General features: G+C 39.3%; 5 protein-coding genes across 5 annotated transcripts; 4 read left to right on the plus strand and 1 right to left on the minus strand.

Annotated features, from left to right (window-relative positions):
- The first annotated feature begins 509 nt into the window (after positions 1-509).
- Positions 510-2,355, plus strand: LOC132988158 (claudin-4-like). The gene has a single exon (XM_061055356.1). The coding sequence runs from the start codon at positions 1,194-1,196 to the stop codon at positions 1,749-1,751; it is 558 nt and encodes a 185-aa protein (XP_060911339.1). The 5' UTR covers positions 510-1,193; the 3' UTR covers positions 1,752-2,355.
- Positions 2,356-2,685: 330 nt separating this feature from the next.
- Positions 2,686-5,408, plus strand: LOC132988153 (claudin-4-like). The gene is made up of 3 exons (XM_061055351.1): positions 2,686-3,000; positions 3,487-3,756; positions 4,550-5,408. The coding sequence occupies exons 1-3, from the start codon at positions 2,866-2,868 to the stop codon at positions 4,985-4,987; spliced, it is 843 nt and encodes a 280-aa protein (XP_060911334.1). The 5' UTR covers positions 2,686-2,865; the 3' UTR covers positions 4,988-5,408.
- A 1,148-nt stretch (positions 5,409-6,556) lies between these two features.
- On the plus strand, positions 6,557-7,672 carry LOC132988157 (claudin-4-like). Its single transcript, XM_061055355.1, has 2 exons — positions 6,557-6,749; positions 7,233-7,672. Exons 1-2 carry the CDS (start codon positions 6,557-6,559, stop codon positions 7,670-7,672), a joined length of 633 nt encoding a protein of 210 aa, XP_060911338.1.
- Positions 7,673-9,469: 1,797 nt separating this feature from the next.
- LOC132988152 (claudin-4-like) lies at positions 9,470-11,437 on the plus strand. The gene has a single exon (XM_061055350.1). It carries the CDS (start codon positions 9,920-9,922, stop codon positions 10,862-10,864), a length of 945 nt encoding a protein of 314 aa, XP_060911333.1. The 5' UTR covers positions 9,470-9,919; the 3' UTR covers positions 10,865-11,437.
- A 2,102-nt stretch (positions 11,438-13,539) lies between these two features.
- On the minus strand, positions 13,540-16,326 carry mettl27 (methyltransferase like 27). The gene is made up of 5 exons (XM_061055352.1): positions 15,950-16,326; positions 14,583-14,711; positions 14,351-14,486; positions 13,970-14,062; positions 13,540-13,817 (listed from the first exon to the last, which is right to left on the minus strand). The coding sequence occupies exons 1-5, from the start codon at positions 16,064-16,066 to the stop codon at positions 13,615-13,617; spliced, it is 678 nt and encodes a 225-aa protein (XP_060911335.1). The 5' UTR covers positions 16,067-16,326; the 3' UTR covers positions 13,540-13,614.
- Positions 16,327-19,397: the final 3,071 nt, after the last annotated feature.

Consider the following 19,397-nt stretch of genomic DNA (forward strand, 5'->3'; position numbering starts at 1 on the left):
GTCAATAACTGGTTTTAAGCAAGTGTTTCAGCTAATGGGACGTGACCTCTTGAGGTTGTAGACAAGCACAGGTGCTACTGGTAGTTAGCGGTGGCTCAGTCCGGTTAAGTCACTGGTTCCATGAAAGTGATCCAGCATGTGAATATCAGTCCTACACTATGACGGGGTTTCTTCTTAGCAGCTGACTTGCATTTACACGAGCAAGGTAGATGTCAAATCATAAAACAGCCTTGAGAAGGGGTGAGTGACCGGTTTTTCTCAAATAATATGCTTAAGACTATCTGAAATACTTTTCACTAGAGCTAGATATTTTAAACCCTTTAACTAAGGCTAAAAGCAAAATAGCTGCAGCTACTAAATACATTACGGAAGGCTTGACAAACGTGCATCAAACTCAATTTTTACAATCACTCTAAACCAAATAATTTTCCTGTTCAGAAATGCTCCATAAGCAATTTAAAAAGAACAACACATTTTATTGGGTTGTGGTTACAATTATTGCAGTGGTTTTTATCTTGTACATTGTTCAGCAAGTGTCTTACTAATGTGGCCTTGAAATGCATTGCACTGAGCTCTCAGGGCCATTGTTCAATAAGTCTAAATATTCATGTGAATGCCAAACCAGGATGATACTGCAGACATCTGCTAAATCTTTACTCTGTATTCTAAGTGCTTGGTTCTTAATCATGTCACACTGGTAAGCATAAACATTGCATGATATCATCCACTCAGTCTTTCCATGCATTAGTGTATGTTGTCTTTCCTCCAAGCTATAAATAATTTTTAATAGAAACTCTACCTCCAACCACAATGTTAAGCTTTCTTTAGCAGTAAATGATTAAATTAATGTTTTAATTAATTCAGTGTTGAAAAAGAGAGACCTTTTCTGGGTCGGAAAACATTTTTTGATACAAGGCTTCTTTTGTTGGCAGCTGTCTCCTCCCACCTTTTCATAGTGAGCAGGAATCAGGACAAGCAAGAAACCTGACCTGCAAAGTAGCAGAGTCCCCTCCCCTTAGCTCTGCCTTCCCATACCTGCTCTGGAAACCATGAAGCAAATCAATACCAGTAGCTTCAACAACAGAGTGAAAGCGCTGTGGAAAAAATGATCTCTGACTCAGAAGGTGGATTATTTTGTCTTTGACTTTGTGGCAAACTTGACTACCTGCCTTGGATTTTTATTTTTTGACAAAATGAAGACTCAGCTTGTGGGTGTGTGTTTAGCAATTGTCGGCTTTCTTGGCACCATCCTCATCTGTGGACTGCCTGCATGGAAGGTGACAGCCTTTATTGGTGCAAACATCATCACTGCTCAGGTCTTCTGGGAGGGTTTATGGATGAACTGTGTGATCCAGAGCACAGGTCACTCGCAGTGTAAAGCCTACGACTCCATACTGGCATTACCACAGGAACTGCAGGCTTCCCGGGCTCTGATCTGCGTCTCCATTGCTGTCAGTGTGGTGGCCATTGGGCTCACTGTGGTTGGGGCCCGCTGCACAAACTTCTATCGGGACGACAGGCCAGCCAAGGGTCAGATTGGTCTTGCTGGGGGTGTTGTGTTTATAGTGGCGGGGCTGCTGTGCATCATTCCTGTTAGCTGGTCGGCTCACAGCATCATCACTGGTTTCTTTAACCCCCTGGCCACCGAGGGGAGGAGGGGGGAGCTCGGGGCTTCCATATATGTTGGCTGGGCTTCTGGAGCTCTGCTCGTCATTGGAGGAGTGGTTTTGTGTAGCACCTACAGATGCTGAGGATGACGAGGAGAGAGGAGGATGCCAGGATGGGCATAAAACACAGACTGCGGTCAAAACATGGAGTAATTGTTTAACTATGATGGGCTATGAACTATGAAGATTTTGATCAAGACTTTTTTTTTTTATTGCACTACTGACATTTTATAAATACACAATTCTGAGTAAAAATAATTAAAAGGTGTCAAATTCAAGTTTACATTATTGTACACGACCATAATGTTTAAGGTTGTTTTTAAAATGAAGGATTTTAAAATGAAGTTAACCCTTTTTAAGATAATTATCAAGAGGAACATCTTTGAATAGTTTTCAGTATCACATGAATGATGAATGCTGCAGGAAGATTTTTTTATTAAGGCCTTGATGTCATTTTTTAAAGCATATTTTTTTACAAAATGTATTTTTAAATGTGACAAGGACATTTTCCCTTTATTCAACAATTTGTCTTTTTAAGTAGAATCAGATGTATCTTTTAGTACATTATAACAGCATAAGGAAAAGTAATCAGCCTCATGAAATGTACCTTTATTTTTGTATCATGCAAGATTTATGTTAACAGTTCAATTGTATAGAAAAAGTAATAAAATTATTTTTGAGTAACTGATCTTTTGACTTTGAATGGTTATTTCTCTGCATATACAACCCCAATAAATTCACATTGTGTTTTTGAGTTTTTGTACTGAACTTCTGTTCCTGTCATTTTGTATTCTAAAACTGCTATCTTTCTTTCTGAAATGCATTGCAAGTAACAAAACTTCCAGATACTCTATTTCAATTTGTTTAAAAGCCTGAAAAACTAGACTTGTTTTTAGCTCAGAGGTGTTTGAGCACTCTGTGTGTTTACAGAAAGCTGACAAGATATGTATCTCTAAGGGACGTTTGCATATCTCTGTTTATTTTTGTGTCATCTGACCACTTAACATAACAGGAAAACCACACAGGTAACAACAGCAGCTTACTCTCTGTTTTAACAGAAACAAGACAAGAGAAATGTAACACCTACCCTCTCTTCCTGCTGAGAAATATTTAAGATTATACTGTGTTTTCCGGAGTGTCAGTGGATATTTTAGTTCTCAACAGCTCTGGAATTACTAAAGCACTGCATGTTTTTCAAATGGGGGGCCAGGGCATGCAGATTGGGGGCCTGGCTCTGGCACTGATCGGTGTTTTAGCAGTGTGTTTGACGTGTGGACTACCGATGTGGCGTGAGACATCTTTTGTTGGAGCAAATATTGTGACAGCACAATCAGTAAGTCTATGCATGTCGCAGAGAAATTCATGTCATATGCTGCATGCTAAATTCCCATATCTTCACTGGTTTATTCATGAAACAGCAAAAACATTTTTCAGACATTATGGGCAGGCTGTGGCTCAGTTGGTAGAGTCGTCACCTCTCAACTGGAAGGTCAAGGGTTCAATCCCCAGCTGGGCAACATGTCGGATGTGTCCTTGGGCAAGACACTTAATCCTGAATTGCGCCCTCTGCTTCAGTGGTGTTGTATGAATGGGATTAGTTAATTCTGATGGATGAAAAGCATGAAAGTCCTTTGAGTAGTCGGAAGACTAGAAAAGCACTATATAAGCTCAAGACCATTTACCATTATGGACCGCAAAGTATTAATCCTGTTCAGATAATTACAATTATTTTACCCTTAAACTGAACATAATGTAAGATGCTCCCTTACACAACGGAACACCACATCACACATAATGACTATCTCTCTCTCTGTTTCAGGTGTGGGATGGTCTGTGGTTTCATTGTATCCTTCAGGCCACAGGTCAGCTGCAGTGCAAGAGACACACTACCCCCATAACACTGACCACAGACCTTGAGGCTGGACGCGCCCTCACACTCATCTCCATCATTGCCGGGTTCCTGGGCTTCATCATCACCCTCCTTGGAGGAGGCGTGGCCAAATGTAGCCGCGCTAGCCGTGACCCCTTGGAGTCACCGTCCTACTCCTCCTCCTCCTCCTCCTCCTCCTCCAAATCCTACAGAAAGAAGGTTCTAAAGTTGTGGTCATGTTTTGTATTTCTTTCAAGATTTATTTTTTGGGGGGTTTTATGCCTTAATTTGACAGGACCCTGGATATAGAGTATAGGACATTTTGGGGAGAGAGTGGGGAATGATTTGCAGGAAAGGAGCCACAGGTGGGACTTGGAACTGGGCCGCCTGCTTGGAGGACCAGAGATCTCAAGGGCTTTGTTGGCTCCAAGGCTGCCGATTGAGCAAGAAGCAAATTTATTGTTAAAGTTCACATACAAAAATGACAAAGCAAGTTCACTTCAGTCATGCAACTACAATTTAAGTTACATAAAATGAAATTCACTGGGCTTTGCAGCTATTTAAAACAAGACAGTATAATCACTTAGTTTGGACAACAAACAATCATCTCTTGATGGTAGAAGTTTCATGTTGAAATGTAGACTAAGGCAAAGAATGATGAACAAATGTTGTAATGACTTATTTTGAGAAGCCTTTCACCTTAAAATGTTCTAATAAGGTACTCAAAATAGCTCCAACGGTGGTTGATGATTAAAGACATACATTTTCATCATTTAATACCACATACATCAGCACCAGATAAATGCTATTTCAAAGGAATCATTTGAATATTTCTGTATGATTGTGATAGTAAAATTCTGGATAGCGCTGTCTAACAAAAGACACTTCGACAGCTAATTTCCCCAATAATTGTCTCAATCTTCTTTTTAGGGCAATGAACACACTTTTGATTATGGTTTAGTAAAAACTCATTGAAGTACTGACCATTGATAGGATGACTTTGTGTTTCCAGGCGTGTCTTCTTGGTGGAGCTCTGTGCATCCTGTCAGGAATCCTGTGCCTGATTTCAGTCAGCTGGTCAGCTGCAGCAACCATCTTAGTTTACAACGACCCCTTTGTGGTGGCGGCCATGAAGAGAGAGGTGGGCTCCTCAGTCTACATTGGCTTTGCCTCGTCTGTGCTGCTCCTGCTTAGTGGTGCTCTGCTCTGCTGCGTCTGCGGGGAAGAGGAGAGAACACCACCCTCATATTACTCATACATGCCGTACAACACCGACTCTCAATACACTGACTATTCATCCCGTATGGCCATGCTGAGGCCTGATGTCATGACACCAAACAGATTGAGGATGAATGATCGTCCCTCAAGTGTGATGGAGCACGTTGCCCAAGTGCACAACAATAACTCCTTCAGGAAAGCTCAGAGTGAGGCTGGGGTGTATAATGCCTGAAAAAGATCTAGGACACCAGAAAAGGGGAGGGGCTTATTCATGGGAAAGTAGCCAAATCTGGTAGCCTACTTGAGATTATTCTTCCTTCTGCTCCTTTTCATTCACGATTTGAGATTTTATGTTTGAATATATATTTTTTGTTTGGCAATGAATGAAATAAATGTAAATTCATAAATAAATAAAAACACATCCTGAGCAAGTCAAAACAGTACAGCCTACTGAGTGACCAGTCATCAAGAACTCAAGCTCTGCTGCCAATTGTTTGTCAGAACAACTCAATGTAAGCCCTGTGAAGATGTCAGTCTAAAAAATACTTTTTTGGCGAAATGTGTTTAAAATGTTGCAAATTATTTCATTTGGAATGTGTGCAGTTAAATGTGGTCTTAAGTTTGAACCCAATAAAGATCACAAACTTCAATTAAACCTGAGATGACTCACGGCATATGTAACATAATAAAAAGGCATATTTATATGTTAAAGGGTTGATTCCACAAGAATTATTTTAAATCTAAATAGGATATCACCTATTCTTAATCTGGATAAATTGTTTAGATGAAAAGATGGTTTTGTAGATTTAGCAAGGTTTTGTAATCTATGTGTAAAAATGATGTCAAGATGATTATATTTTTACAACTGCTTCAAAAATAACAAAATGCTTTTGTTTCAGGTTTATGTTCAAGGTCACTTTTGCTAGATCAGTGGCCCATTTGTCAAATAATATCTTCTCTAACACACTGAGCACCGAACACATCACACATTTCGTCCTGAGTAAGTATTGCCGTCTCTGCTGACAAGAGGGAATTTCCCTGCAGATATGTTTTCATACGTCAAAGAGCTGTTGGTATCGATTACCGTGATCCCTGTGGAAATGACTGGAAACCCTTTCCAAATTCATTGATCTTTGCCTATCAGAAGAGTACCTGTTCATTTAAAACCATGACTGTAGAAAAACTATGATTTCTTCTTTATTTGGATGTTTCAAGAAGAGATTTGATTAGGTGTTTAATAAGTTAAATGACTAATGTAGCTAAGTTAGACTCTCTGACAAGATGGGATTTTTTATTTGAAACAGATAAAAAAGAAACAGACACTGAAACTGAGGTTACCACAGAGCAGTGACATTGTTTCAGTGTTTATCACTTGGTATGTCCCTCTTTGCATAGTCAGTATCTTTCAGATAAATACCTCACTGCCTTCCTAATGTTTGAAATGTCATTTAAAGAACACTAGTGCATGTGTCTTTATTCGAGACCTTGTGTTTTTCTATTTACTTATCCTGGAAATATTTTCCCTTTTACAGTAGGTGCTTCTTTGTGCATGAAACTCCGCTGTCCTTTTCTAGTTGTAAAAACAAAGTAGTCAGGCGACATTTCATCACAAACCAGTTTCAGCTCAAAATAACTCCTCCTCTGACTTCAACTTTTTAAAAAAAACCTGTACGTGAGGAAACTGCTGTCAGCCTGTCCTCTGAGTAGGCAATACAAACCAAAACCTCCTCCTTCGTCTCTCATACTACTAAATTCCTACGGCTCTCAGCAACACACAATCTTTGCTTTTGACAGTCTCGGCATGGTGTCTGCTGGGAGACAGATCTTTGGTTTGGCCCTGGCCATCATCGGCTTTCTGGGAAGCATCATCGTCTGTGCTCTCCCCACATGGAAAGTCACAGCCTTCATCGGTGCCAATATCATCACCGCTCAGGAGATCTGGGAGGGTTTGTGGATGAACTGTGTGACCCAGAGCACAGGCCAAATGCAGTGCACGGTCTATCAATCAATCAATCAGTCAATTTTTATTTGTATAGCGTCAACTCAGTGAAAGTGTTATCTCGAGACACTTTACAAAAAGCAGGTAAAAGACCTTACTCTTTGTCTTTTAACATAACAAAGGAGCAGGTAAAAAGACCTTACTCTTTGTCTTTTAACATTAGAAAAGAGCAGGTAAAAGACCTTACTCTTTGTCTGTTAACATTACAAAAGAGCAGGTAAAAAGACCTTACTTATTGCTATATTACAAAGACCCGGCCTATCCATCATGAGCACTTTAGCAAAGCAGCAAAAGTTACAGTGGTAAGAAAAAACTGCCTTATTAAAAGGCCGAAATCTTCGGCCGGATCCCCGGCTCATGACGAAACAGCCTTCACAGGCCTAGACTGCGCCGGGCTTGGAAGGGGATAGTGGGAGAGATGGGATAAAATGCAGGAAGATGGGATAGGGAGCAAGGGGGTGGGGGAGGATGGGCGGGGGGGTCTATGACTCCCTCCTGGCCTTACCTCAAGACCTGCAGGCCACCAGAGCTCTCGTCATCTTGGCCATCATCATTGGCATCTTCGGGGTCCTTCTCGGCACAGTAGGGGGCAAGTGCACCAATTTTGTGGAGGATGAAAGGCAGAAGAGCAAAGTGGCCATTGCTTCTGGAGTTGTCTTCATCATCGCAGGTCTGTTGGTGCTCATTCCCGTCTGCTGGACCGCCAACACTATCATTCGTGATTTCTACAACCCGATCCTGACCAACGCTCAGAGGAGGGAGCTTGGGTCATCACTCTACATCGGCTGGGGCTCGGCAGGGCTGCTGTTCCTGGGTGGGGGCCTCCTGTGCAGCTCTTGTCCCCCCAGAGATGAGAATGAGTATGATGTAAAGTACTCCAAGGCTCGCTCTGTGGAGAGCAACAAGGCCTATGTTTAGATTTTGGTTGGAAGAAGAACTGAGACAGTCTGGTTGAAAGACACAAGACAAAGAGTTTATCTTCTGTTTGTGCCATGCAGATGAATTTCACCCTTTAGATATATATGTTAATCAATAAGTTAAGCATGTGTTTTACTCTCCAAAAACATCCTCAAGATTGATGTATTCTGTTATTGTGTGCATTTTTTTTTTGACTGATTTGTTGTTTATGTATGGCATAAAATCACCTGGACTGTTCTTAATGAAATAATGATATTCAGAACATATGTGAAAACATCAGCTATGTATGAAACACGTTTACATAAAATCCACTTGTATTAGTTACTTTTCTGAGCCACACAGTTTGCCTTCTTTTATATCTTTTATATATTGTATTGATGATTTGTATATTGATTATGTTAATGATTCATATCAACTGTTTGAATGTACTTCACACTATGATTGGGCATGTGAGGGTACATTTCTCCAAAGCCTTTTTCCATCTCCTTTTGGCAAGTTTTATATGTTCAAACGGAAGACACCGTTTGAGAATTTGAAGACGGTGACATACGCCGCACAAAAAAAAAAACTGTTTTTACAAGTGCACCTGAATAACTTCTTACAAACAGGATAGGTGACAATGTGTGTTCTTCCTGCCAAAAAGTGGGCTAAATAAACAAAAAGCTGAATCATAAAAAAAACTTGTGTTTGTGTTCATGTTTTAAGTTTGAAAGTAAGGCCAACCCCTTTTCATTTCTTATAACACTGCTGACGAATTAAAAAAAACAACATATGAATAATTAACACAAATAAACAACACTACACAGTAATGCCATTACTTATATAGATAAAAAGACGTGTTTCCTTTAAACTTGAAGAGATGATAATGTGCAAATACAAATTCAGTTTAGTCATCACCAGTGGTGTAGTGGTGTACTTAATTTCCCGCCTTAATGTGTTGGGAGTGTCCTGTCCAGCAGAGGATAAACATCCACTGTTATAAACAGTGACATGTAAGACTACTCTTGTACATTCAGACAGTGTGGAACAAAATGAATTGAAGCAAAAGTATCTCCTTTACACTTTACAAGGACAGCAAGATTGAAGAGTATTCTTAGCCTTATTAAAAGGTTAGTTTGTTTGTGTGTGTGTGTATGTGTGTGTGTGTGTGTGTGTGTGTGTGTGTGTGTGTGTGTGTGTGTGTGTGTGTGTGTGTGTGTGTGTGTGTGCACACGCGCTTGAGTGCTTGGATGTGTGTGCGCTTGTATCTGTGTGTGTATGCGAGTGCTCGCACATGTGTGTGTTTTAAACAGGTTTTTCTGTGCATAAGCCGCTGGAAGAATGAAACTGGTTTTGGGAGATTGTGTTTCACATCCTCCTTTGTTACAAGAATGCACTCTGCATGCTCTCCCCTCCACTGACATGCACATATGCAGTGCCAGAGAGTGTTTGAACATAGCCTGTGCACACACACAAATTAATGGTGTTAAATCTCATTTGCCTTTCTTTTCTTTTCTTTTCTCAAAAAGACAGAATAAAAACAACTTTTCGGCACCTCGTGATAATTCAGCTTATGAACAAATCTAATGCCCATAGAGGCCTATCATGCTTCCTGCTTTATCCAAAGCTTATTGTTTTAAAGTCATCTCTTGTGATGAAGACAATGAGGGAGGGATTAGGTGATGTCACCGTTTCACAGCAACCTCTCTCTCTCTCTCCCCCTCTCTGTTTTTATTTTCTGTCAACCACCTCCCCTTTCTTTTTCCCAATAGAGAAGGTGTGGTTCATCTACAATTTGACCAGAAGCACTGAGCAGCCGCTCAGGTGACAGAGAGGAAAGAGCACTCTCAGGTAAAGAAACAAAGAGAGAAGACACTGGTGAGAGAGGTGGAAGGGGAGGAGAGGACAGCAGTTAGGAATACGAAGGAGGAGGGGGAGCAGAGGGAAAGTAGGCTGTAAACAAATGAACAGAGGATGAAGTGAGACACGCCTTGTGTTAGGTTAAAGCTGTTAGACAACTGAAAAATTCAGACAGGACTCACTGGAACTTACTGGAATAGCTACTCCAGAACATTGCAACTTTGGCAAGGTTGAAGAAACATGCAAAGATGGAGACGTGTGAAAACAGCATTGAAAGACTGACAAACGAGACACTCTAAAAGAGAAGGGACTAGAGGTGAAAGCTAAAGACGTTCCACAGAAGAGACTACAAACCTTGAGTGAGTATACATTGATCAGCGTCACAGATCCTTTTTCCATCCCTCCGCCATGGCCTCGATGGGGATCCAGATGCTGGCCAGTGCCCTGTGCCTCCTGGGTTGGGCCGGGGTCATCATCAGCTGCGCCATGCCCATGTGGCGGGTCACAGCCTTTGTGGGCAGCACCATTGTCACCTCCCAGACCATCTGGGAGGGGATCTGGATGACCTGTGTAGTCCAGAGCACAGGGAACATACAGTGTAAACCTTATGACTCTCTCCTTGCCCTCAGCGCAGACTTGCAGGCTGCCAGGGCTCTCACCATCCTGGCCATCACTGTTGGAGGCATAGGCCTCATTCTGGCCTTTGTCGGAGGGAAATGCACTCGCTTTTTGGACGAAGAAGGAGGCAGGGTTAAGGGCAAGGTGGCGTTGGCAGCGGGGGCAGTGTTGATTGCCACAGGGCTGCTGTGTTTGATTCCCACCTCCTGGGTAGCTGGGGCAGTTGTGAGGAAGTTCTACAGCGCCTCCATAGATGCCCAGCGGAGGGAGATTGGAGCCAGTCTCTACATTGGCTGGGGAGCATCCATCCTGCTTATCCTGGGAGGGGGTTTGTTCATAAGCTCAAATTGGCCTTTAAAAGCCCACAATGAAGACAAAAGCCCCTCCGTCCGCTACCTGGTGGTCCGCTCCTCCAACGGGTCGATCCCCACAGGTTCTCATCGCAGCAGAGTGCCTTCAGCAGAGTCTCGGCCTGTTGGAGCATCCACAAAATCTCAGATGTACACAAGGCCTCCCTGGGAAGACGGGCCTGATCAGGACTCAAGGCAGCAGTCAGAAAGATCGTGGGCAGCGTCAACAAAGTCCCAGATGAAGAGACTCGAGTCGACTAAATCTGAAAACAGTGAGGCTCCTTCTACAAAGTCTCAGCTGAAACAAGCAGAAATGGACAATAATTTATCAGTCAAGAGTGACAATGAGGCTATATCCTCAGATCCAGCGAAAACATACCTGTAATACCTACACTCACAATGCACTTACAATTATACATACAACATGAAGGTTTGACACATTAACAGTTGTTTAGAAGTTTGCTTATTTTGTGTGTTGAGTGATTAGTGAGTAGTTCATGAAGTTGATTCAGCATTTACAGTAAGTGCAGTTATCTTTATACTCAAGCATGTTGTTTTGATCAATGGACTGAAGGGAAGAGGTGTGGACTAGAGTCATCAACATGCAGAAGAATAACAGCTTTAATATGTTATGTTTTGCACTGAGAATGAACTAAAAATGAAATACAGCAACAAACTCAGTCAAAGTGTAATGAAATATGCCTTTGTTGTCTACTTTTTTTTTTTTTTTCAAAAAACATCCTTATGTGAGACTGGGATCAATTATTTTGCCCAGTGTTTATATGCACTGAATGAGGATGAATCCATCCACATGACCTCAGACTTAACCTGTTTGCTACTGCTGGACAAATAGCAACTTTAACCCGTGTGCTCCTTTGATATACTCTGCAGCCTTGAAACATCTCTTTGTGTGATAAAATGTTACATTTTTGTCTTGTGCAGCTGCATTAGCAACAAATATTTCTGTAAATGTGTTGATTTTGGCTTTTCTCACAACTATAAAATGTGATTTATGTTTTTTTATGTAATTAAAGGATATTTTAACTTTAACTTTTCAACAAACTGTACTGTTTGATTGAACAACATATTGCCTGTTTCTCTTTATAAATGCATCAAACACGATAACATGTGACACATGAGCTGAAAAGATCCTGTCCTTTAATGTTTACAGCATCCCTCTGAGCTCTCAGTCATCTTCGTGGCTATTAACTTTCCACAGGACAAACTGGTTTGACAGAGAGTGAGGTTAAATAGGAAGCGTGTAGTGTTAGCGGAGGAGGGTATGATGTGTTTGTAAAGGATTCAAATTCAGTTTCAGTGAATCATGTTTACAGAACATTTGTCCCAGTTTGACATAGTGTGTGGATGGATCATTATCTAGCCAAATTAGAATTCTTCTGGTTGTCTTTGAAGACAAATTCAATAGAACAAAGAAACCAATATACATTTTCTTTAGTGCAACACCTTGTGTTATGGAAAGATACATGACTGAAACTGCAACAGCTGGCAAGAATTTACAGAAGTGATAACATGTTACAAAAATTAACAACATTTAAGCTAAATTTAGGTTTTAGGGGAAGATTGCACCTCTGCTTGTTTTGGTCCAATTCAACATGTAAGTCTTGTAAAATGTGCTATAGTAACTTTTATTATTACTGAAGGGATTCTACTTTAAACTCCTAACATTAACCTTTACCAAATAAATGATAAATAACACAAGTATTGAAGGAAGGAGATATATAAATACATGTGAACATTATTTGTGGGACAGTCTCAATGACCTACAGTCCCCTTCAGTGAGGATTTGTTAGCGCTGATGTTATTTTCTGTAATCCATGAAACAGTGCCATCTAGTGATCAAAGGTACATTTTAAAATATTATAACAATGATGAATTGTTAGCTGATATCGAAAACTGTTTTTTACCTGCAACATATGAGTATAAAATATTTAACTGTACTTTTACATGGGATCTACCTCGCCTATATTATTGTATTGCCTTTAAGAGTCAGAAATCAGGGTGAGAGAGTGTTGGGAATTACATGCGGGAACATAACATAATGTTTAATATTCAGAAGAAATTTGTAAATTATTTTATCTTTTTCAACTAAATGTATAATATTCTATTATAATTATTCACATTTTAACATGTTTTTATTTTATTTTATTTTAGAGTAAGTAAACAAGTGTGTCATTTTTATGAATTTGTTGTACTTTGTCTTATTTCCACTTGTATTAGCGCTGCAGGTGGATGGAGGCAAATTAAATTCACTGTGATTGTACTTATACATATACTTACAATAAAGAACCTTCATTCTTGATCTTTGATGAAATACATATTCTTCCTTAATAAATTTCATATATATATTTCAGAGATTTAAATCTGGCTAATTTAAAGCTAAAGACTGTTTTTTTGTGAAGCTTGAATTTTTAAATCAAGCTTAATTTTCATACAGTTGCATGTATGGCTTCTTGTTTGAGGTCTGGAAAACCTAAAATGAAAGCGAATTCAATATTCAGACTTAAACAAGACTCAGGTTTTGTAATCAAAACTACTTCTCTTTAGAAAAGTTACTGTTGACAATACTTAAGTCAAATTATTTTCTAAAGAATATGAAGTCAAACTTTTTTTTGAAAGATTCAAAATACTTACATAAAGGATGTATTTGTTATGCAAAAAGAGAGCGAGAGAGAGAAGACAAAGTTAGTCCTCTATGCTTTTCAGGTCCTTTCTTACATTATTTTGTGAAAATTGGTAATGTACCTTTTTTGGCCATTTTACCCATGCAGGTCAAACTGCAAGTATAGAATACAACACTGTAACTTCGAGATCATTATGCTTTAAAAATCAAGGGATAACTTTAACTTCTATCATGTTTTTTTTTTCAATTGTATAAATAAATATGAATTAGAAAAACTCATGTTTGCTTTCTGCACAGTCGTAAGACCTTAAAAGCAGAATATAAGTGCAATATGTTTACAATCAGAAACATGAACACATGTTCTAAAAAGGACACTTGACACCAGAAGTGTGGAGTGAATTATTTCAGTCTACATTGCATCTCTTTAACTGTTTATTGTTCACATTGTCTGCTGTTAAACAATTTGTGACATAGCAGCTGAGTGTTATATTGTATTACAGTTTTTTGTAGAGGTACACAGATCCAGATATGTAGCTGTCCCCTGCAGCTTTCACTGATTTCGACCAGTTTTCCTTCTCAGTGACAGCTACACAACTCCACAGTCCCTCCACCTCCATCTCCTTCAGCTCACGCTCCAAGGATGCTTTGTATTCCATATTGTCTTCACCATGTCTGCACGTCATACAAACCAAGCCACCTGGAGGGAACAAGTAACAGTGTAGCAGTGTGAGATAGAAATAACAATACAGCTATAATTTACCCAGTATGACACATGCTATACATTGTTAATGGTGCTTTTTTTCATTGAGTATGGATTGAAATCTCCACTATGTTTTCTTTTTCTTTTACCTGGTTTGCAGGCGTGGCACAGCTCTCTGATCACACTTACAGCAACATGATCCACAGTCAGGGCTCCACAAATTACAACCACATCGTATGATCCTGCAGGAGGAAGTGAAGTGACTGAGATCAAAATAATTCACAATGCTAGCACATCTAAAAAGTACAGTGTAGGATGAAGAGTATCTGGCTATGAGGTTGCAGTTCTCAACTTTTATTTGTCAAATTAAAAAAAGTAATAAAAGTAATATTACTATATTTAATTCCTAAATCTTGCACTGGAGTCCTTTAAAGGAAGTTTATTTGCTCCAAAAAGTTGATTGGCAGTAAATCAAACATAATAATTTTACATTGGTGATAAGGAAAAAAAGTATTCTAAATGTAAAGTACCACTTTGCACTGGAAGTGGCTCTTGTACCAAAATACATTGCTTCAAGTCTTGGTACAGTCCCTTCTTTTTGGCCTCCTCCAACATAAGCTTGCTTCCATCAATGCCCACAAAATGTCCAAAACCAAGTTCTTTCATCTGTGAACACACAAAAACACTTGTTAGATACATGTCATCACTGCCAGAGTGCACCATCCATAATGATTTCTGTTTGTTCTGCTCCTGTCATCTGACCTGCTTTGCCACCAGTCCTGTACCGCAGGCCACATCCAACACAACAGCACCTTCAGGGTCACCGCTGAAATGGGAGGAGATGCTCTTTGCTACAGTAGCTGGTGCATGGTAGTCCAGAGTAACTAAATCCTTTTTGAGACAGAATATCAGAGCAGTGGTTCTTTTCAATTTTAACCAAACTTCATCACAGAAATTCATTTCAATCATTTACATCTGTTCGGTTAAAGGCCTCCAATGAGACCAAACCATTTTGCTATTATTCAAATAGATGTATGACAGATTATTGGTGCCTAGTGGTAATTTAGACTTTTTATTTGTTTTGACTCCCATATGTTATTTTTCTTATTTGGACTGACTCTAGTATGAAAAGCAGCTAGCTCCAATGTGCAGATTTCAGTTGCCAACATCTTGCACATTCCTGTGCAGATGTGCAACTATTTCTTCACACAAAAGGCTTATATGATAAAATGAAAAAAGGAAAACTGACATGGAGGATATGTCTACTTTTATAAAAAATAGTTGTTTGTGACACTTTTGATTTTGAGACTTTAAAGTAACAAACTTTTTATTTGATGGTGAATCCGAAAACGAATCAAATCAAGAGTGACACACTTTCTTATTCTGATTTCATTAAAGTTATGTTAAATATTGAATTCTTAATCCTCATGTTAAAAAAATTTTTAAATCCCAGATTAGTCACAAAAATAAAATCTTTATAAAAAAATAAAATATCATCAAAATGATTAAAATAACAAAGCGTCTCAATGCAATTTGAGAATAATTAAACTTTTATTATCTCAAAAACTATACAGTAAAACGATCTGAAAATGTACAGGACTATTACAATTTTTATGTATTTTTTATTTTATATTTCTTATTCAATCTTTTTGGGCGCTCTAAACACATGTACCGTAAATTCTTGTATAGACGCGCATCATTTTTTTCAACGGCGACTGGTATGAAGGTAGATATGTTGCAAAATAGGAGAGCTTGTAGAATGTGATGTGAGACGCATTAGCTTCACGGACACGCAGCCTAATGCATGTAGTATTTTATCATTAAGAGACATGGAATGTAGGGCTACCCAATGTTTACCTATTTATTTGTTAGCACACATATAAAAATACATCAAAATATGATTAACAAAAACATAAAAGGTGTGTCAGGAGAGGTCAAGAAGCCAACAGGCTTATACAAGGGACCTCACCTCTTAAGAGACAAATAAATCAACTAAACAAATCGAATGTCATTTGAGTATTGATACAGTATGAAAAGAATATTAAAAGAACAGGGTGTAAAATTATCTTTAGTATCAATCATGCCGTGGTATTAATGATCGAAATTTAAGGGGAATAATAAATACCAACCTGATCGTAGTTCTCTGCCCAGGTGTCATACAGAACCAATTTATCACAAGCCACAGTTTGTGCACGAACCGATGCAACCACTTCCCTCACAGTTTCAAATGTTCTTTGAGTTGACATTTTTTATCCAACTATGAGGTAAAACAAAATAAACAATTAGGTTACAGGATTCTCAACGTTCTCCAGGGGAAGACAATCTTCAGAGACAAACAGCTGTTTGGGCAGGCCTAAAAGCGAAAAATTGGGGAGGGGTCAAAACTTTTACAGTCAATGGTCAAAACAGAAATTAAGCCTTTTACCGTGGGTTTGGTGTAGCAGATGAAGAGTCCTCTTTTCTTTGTAACAACTCTTACAATCGAATCTACGGTAGATGATGATATTACTTTTGAAGTGTCTTAAATATCTAGGACAGAGATATTATAGTGATCTTTAAGTGTATACTGCACACATCTGTTAAAGGAGTTTCCTTCAGTGGAAGCTAGGATCCCCCGCAGTGGAATGTGAACAAATGGACCCTTATGTCCAGAGGGTTTCCCGGGGACATCTAGACAGGAGATTGTACCTGTGACCTGTGTTGGCCTTTAAGTTTATGACATACATATAATTGCAGAGACCCCTGCTGCTGTTGAAGTAGGAGGGGTTGTCCTAAAAAACAAACAGATAAACAGATGTCCTCATGTGTCTGTGACATGGTGTATAAATAGCATTCTCAGTGTATGTTCGGGAGAGATCGGTATTGGCTTCTTGTCTCTCCTGAGCAGACGTGTTCAGTGATTCTGTATCTTGTTAATAAACAATTTTGTTTGAAAGCAAGTCAGTCTCAACGGCGAATTTCTTCATCATCAAACATATCAACAACGGGAATCCACATCACTTTAAACACGGGTGCTCAGGTGGCTGAGGGGCAAGTTGTGTCCTGTTCTCCTCTGTGTGCAGAGGACAAAGGTTAAAGAGGCGCAGCGTTATAGATAACAACCTGCCTAACAGGTACTGCGGTCAAGCCAGCAGGCTTTTCGAGTTTACATGGTGAAGTGAGCCGCCCCTAAATTTTAAGTGCCCACGTATTCTGATCTTTATGGTAAATGCTCCGGACTGCAGAGCGAGCAGGAGTAACAGACATAGAGAGCGATTTCGACCCGTTATTAATCTCCTTTTCCAGACAAAAAAACATTCTTCCATAAGTAGAAAATGATTCTGATATGGTTGGACTTACCACTTCCTATACTACATGCACAAGTAATATGAAGTACTTTTACTGTGTACTTTTTGTGAAATCCAGGTAGATGACAGATTCATAAATCTTGGCAGACATATCTGTATATTTCAAAGGTTTTTAACAAAAAAATAAGTTTTAAAGTGTTTTAAATCCTTCAGACTGAATCTGTTTTAACACTGATATCTTTTACAAATTATTAAACTTAAATGAACTTCTACAATTGTTTTATGACATTTTTTACAAGAATTCGCTGTTTTATGTCACTAAAATCATATTTATTTCTCCATGAATTTATTTATAACTTATCAGTTATTTCAAATAAATTACACCTCTCACATTAGGCAGGTTGTTATCTATAACGCTGCGTCTCTTTAACTGTTGTCCTCTGTCCAGGAGAACAGGACACAACTTGCCCCTCAGCCACTTCACCATGTAAAAGCGAGGAGGGGCTGGCTTGACCGCAGTCTAACAGGCTGTGTGAGAATTGTTGCATAATGTCAGATTCCACTTGTAAAAAAATCTGATTGGAAGGAAATTCCTTTGTTTGATGGTATGCTTTTATTGCTATTGTTGGCCCTACCCCTTGATCTTAAGGCGCGGTCACACTGGCCATCCGTACCGTGCCCAAGCACGCTTCAACGCTGAAGTCCAGTTCGTTTGACCAGTGTGACCGCTCGCGGGTACACAACGCTGACAGCCTTCATTATGGAGAAATCCAGAGTTTCATGTCTGTATCTGACTGAAATGACACAATATAAGACACAAAGTAGTGTGCCTGTGGACTCGGTCGCGCGTCTATTTTATTATTTTATTTATTTATTTATTGCTGTGTCTGATTAAAATGGCTTAAAATAAGCTGTAAAGTAAGTAAAGTAGCTGTCATGTTCTCTGTGTTTTTCTCTCATGTGCAGACGCGGACTCGACTGCGCGTCTCTTTCTCTCTTTCTCTCTCTCTCTCTCTCTCTCGTCCGCCTGTTTGTAAACTGAGCACGCTTCATAATAACATAAAGCGTGCATGTGTTGTATTAAGACGTTATGTACAAGAGGTAATCGTGCTTAGGCACGGATAGTCCTGTGTAGTGTGACCGCGGGCCGCGCTGGCCAGCGGGGGAATGGCGCTGCGGGGGGGCAATCGTGCTTGGGTACAGCACGGTACGGATGGCCAGTGTGACCGCGCCCTTAGGGCCTAACATTTAACCCTATGTAACGGAGTTAAAATGCACTTTATTTTTGAGTACAGTTTACAATTTATATTTGAGATTTCATTTATAAATTATTTCTGTTAAGTATTTGTGAATTTTATCTTAACGAGTTATGTATATTTACTGTTATTTTATCAAATTTATGTTTCCTTTGAGAATGACCTTTTTGGCACCTTGCGGCTTCTGTACCTCCTGCGTTTCCGTAGCTCCTTCCGTCTGTCCCTCACAGTGCCGTTTTGCATTGCTGAGGTTAAGTTGTATGTAAAAAGGTTGCTGCATCATTACCTTATTTACTGTGGAAAATAAGTGATTTAAGTTGTAATGTTCGGTTTATTTTATAAACTGATAGTAATACAATGTTAATCAGTCATTTTGTTTAGGTTTTGAGAGTTTTATGTCACTTTGGAGACTGTTTGAATGTAGCGGTTTTGGCGCGAATTGTGTAATATCCTACAGCGCCTGTGTCACGTGATTGACGTAGCACCGCAGATATTCTCAGTTTAAATAATATTTATTTTGCATGTGTAGGAGCAGAGGTGCAGAAAACAAATGTCCAGAAGGCAAATTGAATGTTCTTTTGTCTTCTACAGGTATGTTTTTCCTTGTATTTTCATACTTCTGTTTCGTTTTACAGCCGCATGTTGTCGTTTATTTTGTCCAGTAGGTGTCACTGTTTTACCATTTGGTATACTGTTTCTCATGTTTTTTCAATGAGATTTATTGTTAATATACACTGTAAAACCGAATTTTTTCAGCCATTTGTAGCAGCGCTCGGTTATAAATATTTACATGTAGTTAAAATACTGAAATGATGATTGTAATGTATTTCTATGTAATATAAATGTGTTTTGAGCTCAAGACAGTGCCGTTTTGCATTGCTGAGGGAGCAGAGGTGCAGAAAACAAATGTCCAGAAGGCAAATTGAATGTTCTTTTGTCTTCTACAGAAAATAAAAGCTGGAAAACGGTCAAAGTCTGGTTTTCTTCACCCCCCTGACCACATCCGTTACACCTAGCCTAAGGGTTAGGGTTAG

The sequence above is a fragment of the Labrus mixtus genome, chromosome 14 (genome assembly GCF_963584025.1).
Source record: "Labrus mixtus chromosome 14, fLabMix1.1, whole genome shotgun sequence".
In the NCBI taxonomy this organism is placed as follows: domain Eukaryota; kingdom Metazoa; phylum Chordata; class Actinopteri; order Labriformes; family Labridae; genus Labrus; species Labrus mixtus.

Bases quoted from the DNA above. Each gene is read 5' to 3' on its own strand.
- LOC132988158 (XM_061055356.1), top strand. From the start codon at position 1,194: ATGAAGACTCAGCTTGTGGGTGTGTGTTTAGCAATTGTCGGCTTTCTT.
- LOC132988152 (XM_061055350.1), top strand. From the start codon at position 9,920: ATGGCCTCGATGGGGATCCAGATGCTGGCCAGTGCCCTGTGCCTCCTG.
- LOC132988157 (XM_061055355.1), top strand. From the start codon at position 6,557: ATGGTGTCTGCTGGGAGACAGATCTTTGGTTTGGCCCTGGCCATCATC. The intron at 6,750-7,232 runs CGGTCTATCAAT...GGATGGGCGGGG, and splicing joins CACAGGCCAAATGCAGTGCA to GGGTCTATGACTCCCTCCTG.
- LOC132988153 (XM_061055351.1), top strand. From the start codon at position 2,866: ATGGGGGGCCAGGGCATGCAGATTGGGGGCCTGGCTCTGGCACTGATC. The intron at 3,001-3,486 runs GTAAGTCTATGC...TCTCTGTTTCAG, and splicing joins ATATTGTGACAGCACAATCA to GTGTGGGATGGTCTGTGGTT. The intron at 3,757-4,549 runs GTTCTAAAGTTG...TTGTGTTTCCAG, and splicing joins CCAAATCCTACAGAAAGAAG to GCGTGTCTTCTTGGTGGAGC.
- mettl27 (XM_061055352.1), bottom strand. From the start codon at position 16,066: ATGTCAACTCAAAGAACATTTGAAACTGTGAGGGAAGTGGTTGCATCG. The intron at 14,487-14,582 runs GTCAGATGACAG...GTGTGTTCACAG, and splicing joins CAGGACTGGTGGCAAAGCAG to ATGAAAGAACTTGGTTTTGG. The intron at 13,818-13,969 runs GTAAAAGAAAAA...TGTTCCCTCCAG, and splicing joins GTGCCACGCCTGCAAACCAG to GTGGCTTGGTTTGTATGACG.